At 40.3% G+C, this 12,730-nt stretch overlaps 1 protein-coding gene across 2 annotated transcripts in view; it reads right to left on the bottom strand.

Annotated features, from left to right (window-relative positions):
• NPAS3 (neuronal PAS domain protein 3) overlaps positions 1-12,730 on the bottom strand; it is an 849,973-nt gene that overhangs the window by 50,619 nt on the left and 786,624 nt on the right. For both annotated transcript variants that reach the window (XM_047074637.1, XM_047074638.1), the window contains one exon: positions 12,598-12,716. In XM_047074637.1, coding sequence (XP_046930593.1) covers positions 12,598-12,716 — 119 coding nt within the window. The remainder of the gene's footprint in view (positions 1-12,597; positions 12,717-12,730) is intronic.

Below are 12,730 nucleotides of genomic sequence, written 5' to 3'. Positions count from 1 at the left end.
GAGTGCTTGAGAACATGGAGGTACTAGACGCTGCCACTTTGGTGTCCTAAAGATCATACCCACAGAACTTAACCTTCCTCCACTGTACCAAGGTGCTTGGGATCTGGCAACTGTGGGTCCTCAGACCAGTTGTATCATTCTCCAGATCTTTCCAGTGGAAAGAGAAAGAAAGATATGTTTCATAGAGAAGACTGGAGTTTATAACAAAACTATAATTCAAGAATAAGAATGTTTTACATTTCCATGTTACCTTCCTATGAGGGATTTGACAATCAGAGTATTGTTAATTCCATTCAGCATTAAAGACCATTTGCCTAGGACTCAACTGTCTTCAGGGCTATTTCAGGTAGGTTAAAAGTTGCAGTTCCCTTCAACTGGAAACTTACAACCATTTCAGAAAATGCTGACAGAGATGTTCACCATTAAGCCAACTGCAAAAAAGAAAAATTAAAGGGGAAGGTAGATGAATTTAATAATAACATGTGTTTTATTTGGCATAAAAAGAGGAGTGAGTACATACTGTGTTAAAGTGAGTAAGGAAACAAAAATTTTGCTGCTCATCGAATAAGGTAAGAGATTTACTCTCAAAGTATTATTTTATTTTTGCACTCAATTTGAGACCTCACTTGATTTCTCCAAGAATGGTCTATTCATAGTTACTACATAGGACAAGGTACGAAAGTTCACCTAAGAATTACAGAATCTTCCACAGACCTCTTCTCCCTTGCAGCAGTGATTTGCTTAAATGTTTCCTGGAATATTTCCGATTTTCTAGCCAGCATTGGCCATGAGGCAATATGGCAGCTCTTGGTAACTTTGGGTGGCCTTTGCTGGAATTTGCTGGCAGTTTTCAGCTCTCTCTTTCCAAGAGTGGAGTTGCTCTAGATTAGGCAGACTCTCTATTCCATTCCACTCAGAGAGTCCCAAGGGGCTTTCACCCCAGTGTAGAGAGTAGCACTAAAAAGGATGCAATCTCAACCCACAAATGACTAAAGAGCACTGGAGGCAAATCCTATTGTGTCTTTGTTTTTAGCAAGGAAACAGAAGCCCAGAATAATCAGTGTGTCCGTCCAATGTTGCATGGCAAGCACACAGAAATGTGCTGGCAGAAGGATGACATTTTCTGACTCCCTCACCAGGTGTGCCCCTATGAAGCCAGTCTGTTTTGATGACTTCTACGAGGAGCCATGAGTTTGAAGGACATTTGACAAGGGGCTGTTGAGGACTGTTAAATATATTCAGAACTACCAACTAATAATCAAGTGACTCTTGAGGGTGCTTCCAGAGTTCTAGCCACTAGAATTGGGTACAAGTGGGGTACAAGTTAAATTCACGTTGATTTTTAAAAAAACTGAGCACGATAGCATGAAAAATATGTCTTAAAATATGTCAACCATTAGCACAGCCTTTCTGAAAGAAAAAGGAAGAAACCTTCCACTTATCTTCCCGGCAACTGAGCCCGGAAACTTGAAAAGTTACAGGATCCCAGTGGCTGCACATTCTCATCTCTAAAATCCCTTTTAAGGAACTAGCCTACTGACGTAAGGAAGGAATATATTCTAGCCTTTGTACAAATGATGTCCGTTATTTATAAATGCATTTTTAAACAAATGTTTCTTGAATTTCTACTATGTCACTGAAACTCTTTGCAGGAGCTTCAACTTACACTGTGATGGGGAGATGAATTATACACAGATAAATTTACGATGTAGGGTCAGACTGTGTTAAGTGCTATGAAAAACAATAAGGCAGCAGGATGAAGCAGATGGTGGGGTATGGGGGGTGTGCTGGAGCTATTTTAGATGGGGTGGTCAGGGAAGTGACATTGGGGCAGAAATCTGAATGAAATGCAAGTGTGGCCCACGGGAATGTGTGAGGACAGTCTATACTCCAGGGAGAATAAAAAGAAGGTATATAACTAGAGTTTAAATAAAAAATTGAAAAATGAAAGAAGAAGGTATAAAAGCTGTGGTGAAATGGAGGTGTAAATACTGCTATCAGTTCGGTGATAACTCACATGGATTGGTTCTGTAAACCATTGCCAGCAATGAGCTGAAATTGATGTTTCCAATATGTAACTTAAAGATATCCATTGCCCACTGGTAGTTCAGAAACAACACACACATATCCACACACACCCACAGTGGATTGAGAAATGATAATAACAGATGATTTTTGAGAGAGAGAGAGAGCAAGCATAAGCAGGGGAGGGGCGGAGAGGGAGAGAGAGAATCCCAAGCAGGCTCCACCCTGTCAGCTCAGAACCCAAGGCGGGGCTCGAATTCATGAATTGTGAGATCTCATGAACTGCGAGATCGTGACCTGAGCGGAAACCCAGAGTCAGATGATTCACTGACTGAGTCACCCAGGTGACAGGATAATACAGATGATTCTTTTAAGTAACAGGCTTGTAAGGCAAAGCACTTTGCAATGGGCCATTCTTTTAGTCTGCTGGTGGGAGGGCATTCATAGAGAGATAGGAAAGATGTGACTAGTTCTTTGTCCCTCAAGGAAGTTACTACATAAAAAGATAGGAAGTCCAGAATCCTGGCTCTTTTCCCTTATTGGGAATGAGTCAACACAATTTATTCTAGAATATTGTATAGTATGTCTGAGATACAGGTTGGGTTCAAGCCACAGTGGAAGCTTGCCTACCCAGAGGGTTCAATTCATGTGCATATAGATAAGATACTTTAACCAAACTGTAGAGCTTTATGGGTTACAGGAGTCTAGAAGCTCCAGGGATGAACAACATCAAACTGGCCTTGCCTCTACTTCATTTCTTACATTAAAGGGCTGTGTTAGCCTTGCCATGAGGCTAAATCAATTCCAAAAAAAAAACAACAACAACAAAAAAAACAAAACCATGCACCATGTCCCTTTTTTATTAAAGGGAACAATGATGTATTTCAGTCATATTTTGTCTCTTAAATTCAAATAAATATTCAAGACACTTGATCAGGGAGAAATTTCCTAGAAATAAACACATTTTCTACATTCAGAAGAAATCATTCATTATTCTAGAGCTCCTATAACTTGTAGGAAGTAATCTGAAACATAATTGATGAATTACTATTTTCCATAGTTACAAGTGCATATGCAGAGGTGTAGAAGTTAAGATTTTGGACTGTCTAGATCAATTCACAATATGAGTTCCATAAACATTAAGCCTCACATATGGACATGTATTGCATGCTTACTGTGGGTCAGGCATTGGGGTAGTACTCTACCTACATTATGTCACTGTATCTTACAAGACCCTTATGAAGGAGGTTCTACTGAGACTTAGCAAGAGAAGAAATAGATAGTTAAGAAAATTAAACAATTTACTTAAAATCACTGAGTTAGAAATGATAAGACTAAGTCTGAATCCGCGGCTGTCGGACATCATAGCTCAGTGAGTGCTTAATCACTCTTTGGTATGGCAATTTTGAAGGAATGAAGGTCAAACAGAGTAATTTGGAAGCCCCTGCAATCTGTAAAGAGTTGTGTACCTGCTACTTCAGACCACTGGATCAAGAGATAACCATTAGGGCATTTCACACATCGAGTGCTGGGTCCGATAAGTGATGCACTGCTTACGTTGTTGCCTGTTTATTTCTTCAAGACTGTAAACTTTGCTTTTAAAACTTATTTATTGGGTAAAACTCTCACAATAGATTATTTAAAGAACTGTCAGATTAAGACTATATTTACAGAGACATTGATGATAATTCTGAAGGGCATTAAAGAGATTACATACAGAGTTGTTAATTTTTGTATCAAAGATGTCATTTTCAAAATGATCACGACTTTCATTATTCTCAGCTACCAAAGGCTCAGAAAGCCAACCTGAAAAGATCCAGCATTAGTCAAATGGGATGCTTGTATTTCTAGCTTCTTTTGAAAATCTCTCTGATGAAAAATGAAGTACCGATAAGTTAGCAACATACTCGGACTGAAGTTATTGACATACGCAGAATTTACAGACACTTCACAGAATGGCTAGTGATTATGCCTCTGGTTGGTAAAATAGTGAGCTGATTAGTCCCAGCAGAAAGGACACATCCCAAGCTAGAACTACTGTCATGCCTTGGTAACGGGAAATAAATTCTTTAAGATCAGAAACAATGTCAGTTGTATTTAAAATGACACCAGGAACCACATTGTAATGGACAATTGTGGGGAGGTGAGCAGGGAGTAAAAAGAGATAATAGGATTTAAAAAATTTGATGTTATTGGTTCTCTATTCTATTTGCATTTTTCATCAGGATAACCTCTGCCTGTAAGTTCTACCCTGGAAATTTCTTTTCTCCTTCAATTTATTCTGGGTGTCTGGGTTGATTGAAAGGCAATGAATGCATAGTCTTAGAAAGCCTGAATGGGTTGACAGAATTTTTGGTGTCTCTGAAAATTCATCTATCGATTTGACAAGACAGTTACATTCTGTGCAGTTTGGAATACTGTAGTCATCATTTCAAGACAACACAAAGCTGAAGCAAAGGCTTCAGGAGAAGTACTGATATGTCTGGACATTTGGAACATCTCTGAATCTCAGATGAGGAAAAGCGTCCAGGTAGCACCTAGTCTGTCCACAACTGACTAGGAGGCAGAGAGACCCCTGATAAGTTTAGCGTGTGCTCTTAGAAATCTCCAGGGAAGGACTACTATCACACTGCTCCTTAAATAAGTGCTAGGCATACCTCTAAGCTATACTTTTCCTGCTACAGTTAAAACTCACTGCATATGGAGTGCCTGGGTGGCTCAGTCAGTTAAGCATCGGACTCTTAGTTTTGGCTCAGGTTGTGAGCTCATGATTTGTGAGTTCAAGCCCCATGTTGGGCTCTAGGCTCTCTCTGTGTATGGAGACTTGGGATCCTCTCTCTTTCTTTCTCTCTCTCTCTCTCTCTCTCTCTCTCTCTCTCTCTCTCTCCCTCTCCTGCTCGCCCTCTTGAAATAAGTGAATAAACTTTAAAAATACATATATAAAAATGTTTTAAAACTCATTGCATACAGTTACCCACTTGGGCAAAGAAAGAACCAACTCCTTGTAATAACATTTCTCTTATCTTTAGCAATCTTTGTGAGAAATGATGGGGTTTACTGGAAGGCAGGGTATCAGCAAATATTGTTCTAATTTTCAGAAAGAGTCTCAAAGTATTAATATCCAGAAAAATATCCTTTAAAGATGATTTAATAGAAAGAAAATGGTAAATCACCAAATGCCAATATTAAATCATGATGAATACGTGACGTCAAAAGATGACTCGATTTTTTGTTTTCTGAAAGGAATCTCTCACTGACGGCTCAAGGGAATGTTGTAGATGTGGTACAATCTGATTTTAGCAAGGCACTGGTAAAGAAGAACAAGATCCTGGCAGGCAAGATAAAGGCATGTGAGACAGATCATGGTATAGTCAATTTGGGTCATAGCTATTCCAATGGTCACATCTAAAAGACACTGACGTTAACTAGCAGGGGCTCTAGTAGTATGTTATACGTCTCAGTACTGTCAACATTTTCATTGTTACCACAGGGGGAAAAAAAAGAGAACATGCAATTTAATTCAACTAACATTCACTGAGTGGCAACTACAAGCAGCATACTGTGCTGAGGGGAGAAAGTAGAATAAGAAATCACTCAGTATCCAATGCAGTATATTGGAAAGAAGAAGGCATTTGAAATCTGAAGATCTGGATATTTCTCTTTTGTTATTTACCACTTATGTGACCCTAGACAAGTCAATTCATATTTCTGTGTCTCATTTTAACCTATTTTCAAGTTAGGAAAATAGACATAATTACCTAAAAGAATTATTGTGAAGTTCATATGAAATTATAGATAATACTTCACAAAAAGGAGAGAAGATACTTAACTGAGCATGTGTTACCTCTCTTAACCCGTAGGAAACTTCTTCAGGTTATATATTATTATTTACAGGTGAGAAAACTGAGGCACAGAGAGCTGAAATCCTAAAGTGTTGTAGCACAGAGGAAAAGGAAATAGGGGCATCAAAGGAGATGAAAAAAAAAACAAACTAGTATCTCAGTGATGCCATATTGGTTGTGTAAGAATTTTCCAGATGCATGTGTAGCAGAAAGGCATCTTAAGAAAAGAAAACAGCATGGCCAAAAGCATAGCAGTGTGAATATTTAAAGTATATTTCAGGAAAGATGACTGGACAGATTTTACCAGAGCATCAGTAGTAACAGTTCCAGGAAAGAATGAAGGAGGGGCAGCTGGGTGGCTCAGTGGGTTAAGCGTCCGACTTTGGCTCAGGTCATGATCTCACGGTTCGTGGGTTTGAGCCCCACGTTGGCTTCTGTGCTGACAGTTCGGAGCCTGGAGCCTACTGTGTCTCCCTCTCTCTCTGCCCCTCCCCCACTAGTACTTTATCTCTCTCTCTCAAAAAAAAAAAGAGTAATAATGGTGGAGATGGCAGTAGAAAATGTAAGCTGGTACCAGATTCTTGAATATGTTGATCTATGAACCAGTGATGATTTAGGAGAAGGAAACATGATGGAGGCTTTGGGAAGATATTCCAGGGAGCAGGGTGCAGAATGGAATGGAGAAGCAAAACTTTTTGGGAGCTAATTTGGGGATTTCTTACAACAGATCCAGAAAAAGGCATTAAGCTAGAAGATTGGAAATAGAGATAGGTGGAGTCAACCAGTTTTGGCGGCACATTAAAGTGGTGATCAAGAGGGAGAGAGATCGATATCTTAGTTACTGTGGACTTTATTAGCAAAGCAAACCAAGCACTAAAATTCCAGATGATTGGAACTGTAAGTAATAATTTCCTTCTAGTTTGCTATCGTCTTGAGAGTTCTCGATATACACATTCCGTTAAGAATACATTGCATATGAAAATCCTTCAACTTTAAAATTTACCTAGCTGTGATTTTGACATTGAAATCCTAGTGATGTAACTTGCCCACCTAAGTGAATAGGAAGAAAAGGAGGACCATTTACCACTGAAAATAACTCTTAACTATAGACATAATTTTTATTTTTTTATTATTTATTTATTTATTTATTTATTTTTCAACGTTTATTTATTTTTGGGACAGAGAGAGACAGAGCATGAACGGGGGAGGGGCAGAGAGAGAGGGAGACACAGAATCGGAAACAGGCTCCAGGCTCTGAGCCATTAGCCCAGAGCCTGACGCGGGGCTCGAACTCACGGACTGCGAGATCGTGACCTGGCTGAAGTCGGACGCTTAACCGACTGCACCACCCAGGCGCCCCTAGACATAATTTTTAAATATTAGGTCTAATTTTTATTAAAAAATATTTTCTAAGAAATACTTTTTCAGAAGATTATCTGCATAAGGGGATCAAAGTGTAAAAAAAAACTTGGTTTTGGGAGCACCTGGATGGCTCAGTTAGTTAAGCGTCTGACTCTTGGTTTTGGCTCAGGTCAAGATCTCACAGTTGGTGGGTTCAAGCCCCACATATGGCTCTGTGCTGACAGTGTAGAGTCTGCTTGGGATTCTCTCTCTCTCCCTCTCTCTGCCCCTCCCCTACTCTCTCTCTCTCTCACCCCTTCTCTCAAAATCAATAAACTTAAAAACATTTCTTTTTTTTAAATTTTGGTTTTGTATTTTGTCACTCTAGGAGTTGATGTTTTTTGGAACAGGACTTCAATATATATTAACACTAAATGAATAAAAGGGAAGGAAAAATGAGGAGGAAGGAAAGAACTATTGTAATTTTGGTGAAATATGTTCTGGGAGGTGCACTAATTTGTTTTTTTAATAAGAACCAAAGATGTCCTCATATTAAATAAGGTTTTGTAACCTGAGATCACTGGATTCACCTCAGGGATTCAAGAACTTACTGATGCAAAATGAATTTACCTTGGGAGAGGCTCTACAGATGTAATCAAAACATTAAAAGGATTTATGACACCCCAAATAAAACAAATTACTGGTAAAATCAGGGAAGTGTCTTTTCTCACAGAACAGATACAACCATGAATTGCAACAAATGAACAAGTTCTAATTTAAAAGGCAGCTCCGTGCTTAGAGAAGGCAAAGAGTTTTCTTTAGCTAATTAGCATCCTCTCATTTTTTTTTTTTTTTTTTTGCTTTTGTTACTTCACGTCTAGATACAGGTACTCTTAGAGCTGAGGTATATCGGCAATCCTTATAAACTAGTGAACCTACAAATTGTTTTCTCTATTACTTATGGTTTCTGACTCTATATTATAAGGAGACGGGATAGGTTACAGAAATCATTTAGTTGGACACTTAGCTACGGGCAAATCCATACCCAAATCATCCCAGATAGGGGCTGTTTTTATTTTTATTTATTTTTAAATTAATTTTTTAAAAATCTGGACTTCCCTTCTCCTCCCTTAGTAATCTGTTCATATATGTCATAGCAGGAACCCTCGGCATTTGAGGATTTTCACCTGTGCGGTGAATTGAGCGACATTCTCAGCATTATGTAAACATGACAGAAATTCTCTCCCTTTGTCTCTGTTTCCCAGCCCAGGATGCTTTGCTGTGCCATTAGAGTTAGGACATCATAATGTGTGTGGATAAAAACTCCAGAAATGACAGTGGTGCTGGTGGGCATTTAAGAGTAGATTAGAAAACTGACAGTCCCATGCTAACGGAAACTATTCTCCAAAGACAGGAGCTAAGGAGGCGACCCAATTAGTCTTTACTTCTCTAATTTCCCTGATTACATATCTCCTTTTACCCCCTGTGCTATACCTAGTAAGTTCCCCCAGACATAGACCTAATCTAGAAGGCAGAATATTGACGCAGTGCAATTTAAAGGAGAGCTGTGTTATGCTAAGATATGTGGCCAACAATGGGGCCTACACAACAAGAAGCCCCTGAGGCATAAAAAGTGGCTGGTCCAGATAACGTGCTACAGTGGATTTCAAAGCAAATGAGGACAGAGACAACTAAATGTCAGCTCGAGGCTGGGAAACTTCATTGGCATGAGGGCAACTTTCCTGAGGCCCAGGGAGCAGAAGCAACAGTGACCTATATCACGCTTGATGCCTGAATTCGCAGACTCAGAGTGGCTCTCCTTTGGCTAGAATTCTTGGTTATGGGTACCTGGGTGGGTGTTAAAATCCCTGGGAAGGAAGGTAAATCTCTGCGAATCTCCATCAAGGAGTGCTGTCGGATATGCGGAGCCACAAAGAGAAGGTCTTAATCAGGCCAAGAGGTTTTTCTTTTCAAAATGTAGAAGAATTTTCCGTATGTTGAGGTCTAGCTCATGCTGAGCTTTTCTGTGGACTTGATCTGTTAAGCAGTGACACTGAGGGTGGAGAGGGCAGGCTCTGGAGCCTCACTGCCTGGCCCATCCTGGCTCCTCAGTAGCTACTTAAGATCTATGCCAACATGGGCCAATACTGAGCCTCTTAAAGCCTCAGTTTCACCACCTGCACAATGGGCATAATGATAGAATATGAAGTTTGAACAACGCCTGGCACAGAGGAAGGTTTTAAATGCTGTACGGATTGGATAAGATACGAGGTGTTTGGCAAAGTACTCGTGGCAGAGTCCATGTTTAACAAGTGTTATCTTTGCTGCTATTATTACTGCCGGTGATAATAACAACACTAAAGAAAGCATGGCAGGTAAGATGATGGACCAAGGCAGAAAAGTTGCATGTGCCAAGGTCACAGGAAAACTGGAGAGAAGTATAATGACCTGCACTGGGCATGGCTTAACATCTTGGAGCTTTATGGGAAAAGAAAGGAGCAAACAATGGTAATAAATTAAGAGGAATATTGGGAGTATGGTGAAATTATCATCACTGCTTCTTTTTATTTGTGCTTATTGTGTGGTGCTGGGGTGATCACCAGTTTTATTTGAATGTTTTATAAGCTGTTAGATTTATTTACTGAGAATGAACAGATAAATAGGGATGTTATTCAGCTGTGTGTCATGTCATGGCTTCTCATCAGCTCTTCTGCTAACTTGCAGACAAGGTTAATTAACGAGGCAAGGGCATCGTGGAGGAGGAGGGGTAGGGCTGGATCTGTTGAACGGTTCATCCTATTGGGGGAAGACGGGATGAATCAACTCTCACATTAGCACTCCTGGGCAGGGGGTACGGTACTGGATGGAGACTTTCGTGAAGTCTTGAGAAAGACGGACTGACAGGGTATGTCAGAGGAGTATGATCACTTTAACACTACAGGGTTTGATGGAAGCCAGAATAACTTCTCTTTTCCAGTCCTGGATGTTCATGGTTGTCCTTTTTCATATTTTGTTTCTTGAAGGTGCCTTCTTATAGCAAGGTGTCTTTAATCCTAAACCCAAGGAGCTTTGGAAACACTGTTGTTCTGTTTCCATAGTGGTCCTGCTCTCACCACTCATAGGTGACAGTCACCTCCTCAGCTGGATGTTCCGCGACTCTCGTATCCAAAGTGGTCCCCACCAGCCACACTCACCACCTTTGCTTTACTCTCAGCAAAATAGTTGGCCTAGTGGTTCAGTGCATAGGGCGTGGAAACAGACTCACAGAGGTCAAAGCCCAGCCCTGTCCCTCTGATGTGTGAAGTTGGGTATGCTGATTAACCTCTAGCCTTATTTTCTTTACCTGTAGAGTGGGAGCAATAAAAATACCTTCTTCTAGGATAGTTGTGAGTTGCATAGACGCTGCATCACGCCGAGCATATTGTAATATGCGTAAGTAGTAGTTACTGTTAGTTTGGACTTATTGCTGTCTGAAATCACCTCCTTTATTTGTTGTTATTGTCTGTCTCCCGCTGTTAGAATCTAAGTACCATGAAAGCAGGGACTTTTTACTGTTTAATGCTGGATTACGGGATCTAGAACAGGCTCCAGACTGGTAACTCAATAAAAATTTGTTGAATGCTCTATTAATATTTAAGAAATGAGCCTGTCCAATTTCAGGTCATGCAGCAAAAACCGCTTTACTGAGCTGACCAAATGGCAAAACAAAAAGAATGCAAGCTACCTGGTCTCTTGCCTGGACTGAAATACAAAGCACTTCTCCACTTGCACAGCCCACTTTTTTGTAGATTCCAAATTTTGCAAGGCTTTATGATCTCTAGTTGGTCACATGAAAGCAGTCATTTTTTATCATTCAAAAAATTAAATTTTCTAATGATACTGAAATATACTCCATATTATGTTTTCTAACTACACTTTACCTGTTCTACCCTTCCTCTTTCCTGGGACATGCCCCCTACAAACCAGTAAAAACCACTAAAAGTGACAAACTAAAAGCTGAAAGACAGAAAACAGGTGAAAGGAAGCCTTACAGCTCCTAAAACTAGAATGGATCTTTCTAGCATTAAAATGACACTAAGCGCTACACCTGTAGTTTGCTTGTAGAGATTTCAAACTTGCTAATGCTTTAATAACGAATAAATGTATTGTGTTCAGTAAGGCAGGAAAAATAAAAATAGTCCTGAGGATAGAGTCTGGATTTTTCCCTCCACGGTATCCCTTTGTAACAGGCCTCTGAAGGGTAAAGCACCTGTAGGCAGAGCCGCCCTGAGCCTCTCCTTCGCTTCGAACCCTGTTAAAGGTTAAGGGTACGTTCCACCTGTGCCTTTCCGACGGTAGGCCAGCTCAGCTAAAGGTCGTTTATGGAAACGCCTGCTTCCCCACCTCCTTCCTCTTTGTCTCTGAAGAATTCATGTCAGAAAGAGTACCTGGTTCTGACTTTCATGCAGCTGCTGGTTTCTGGTGACTTGTATACGGTTTTTAAGCCCAACGACTTAATGACTATTACCATCTCTGACAATGCTACGGTCACCCTAAAGAACTGAGTTGTCAGAAACTCTCAACCCTAAATTGGAAAAGGTCATGCCGGCCACATCTACAGTCCATTCTGTTGCTGTTGGTCCTCCCATATACGGTAAATGTTGTTTGAGAGACGGGTTGGTGTATTGTAAAATTGATAAGATTCAGGTTGCCAAAGGCGTGTCATAAATTTCATAGGTCTTAATTTATGTTGCTATGGTAACTGAAGTGTTGGAATTTCCCGAGATTAGGAGGCTTTATATTCTTACCCTTGAAAGGATGATAATGTAGATTATGACTCCAGACTTGGTCCTTGCTGTTGTGGGGAACATGTACTCTGTATGTTGAGCGTCCTGTGTCTGCCAAGGTATGACCGATGTGGAGTAAGTGTAATTACAATGAAGAGTCCTGATGCCTAACCTGATTTTCTTTTTTACACGTATGAGTCTGGGCGGCCAAGATATTATTAAAATGGATAGTCTTTACCGAAAGAGAAAGGGGGAATTTGAAGAGAGAAGTGGAATTCCTCTAGTCATTCTAGAACACTCACCTTAAGGACTGCTATGAATTTGGTTCACTTTCTCCATCAAAGTGAATTTCTAGCGAGTGCTGAAGACCCTGGTGCATTATTAACAAGTGTTTCAGGAAAAGACACCATATTGAGGCATTTAGTGCCTCGGCAATGTCTGAAGTGAGAACGAGTCATGTAATGAAGCCCCTACCTTGAGACGGGAAAACCACTAAGAATCCTACGGGCTGCTCAAGATCATGGGCGTTAATTATGTGGTCCCAAAGCAGCTGGGAAACTCCATGCAAGTGACCTAGGATTGACCTGAGACAGAAATATTTCCCTTGCCCAAGCCCAGCTTACCTTATATCCTGATGATTTGATGTGCACGCCACGTTTGGTCAGAGTAGATTTCATTCGGATGAAAAAGGAACGTTCAAGGGTGTTGTCAGTGGTTAGCAGACTGGGGCTGGTTGACTCCACTGAAGAATACAAA

Source organism: Lynx rufus, unplaced genomic scaffold, assembly GCF_022079265.1.
Source record: "Lynx rufus isolate CCGP_SWC_20201006 ecotype Redwood Valley unplaced genomic scaffold, mLynRuf1.p SCAF_13, whole genome shotgun sequence".
Taxonomy (NCBI): domain Eukaryota; kingdom Metazoa; phylum Chordata; class Mammalia; order Carnivora; family Felidae; genus Lynx; species Lynx rufus.
Note: the sequence above shows the minus strand (reverse complement) of the source record. Positions and strands in the feature narration are given on the sequence as shown.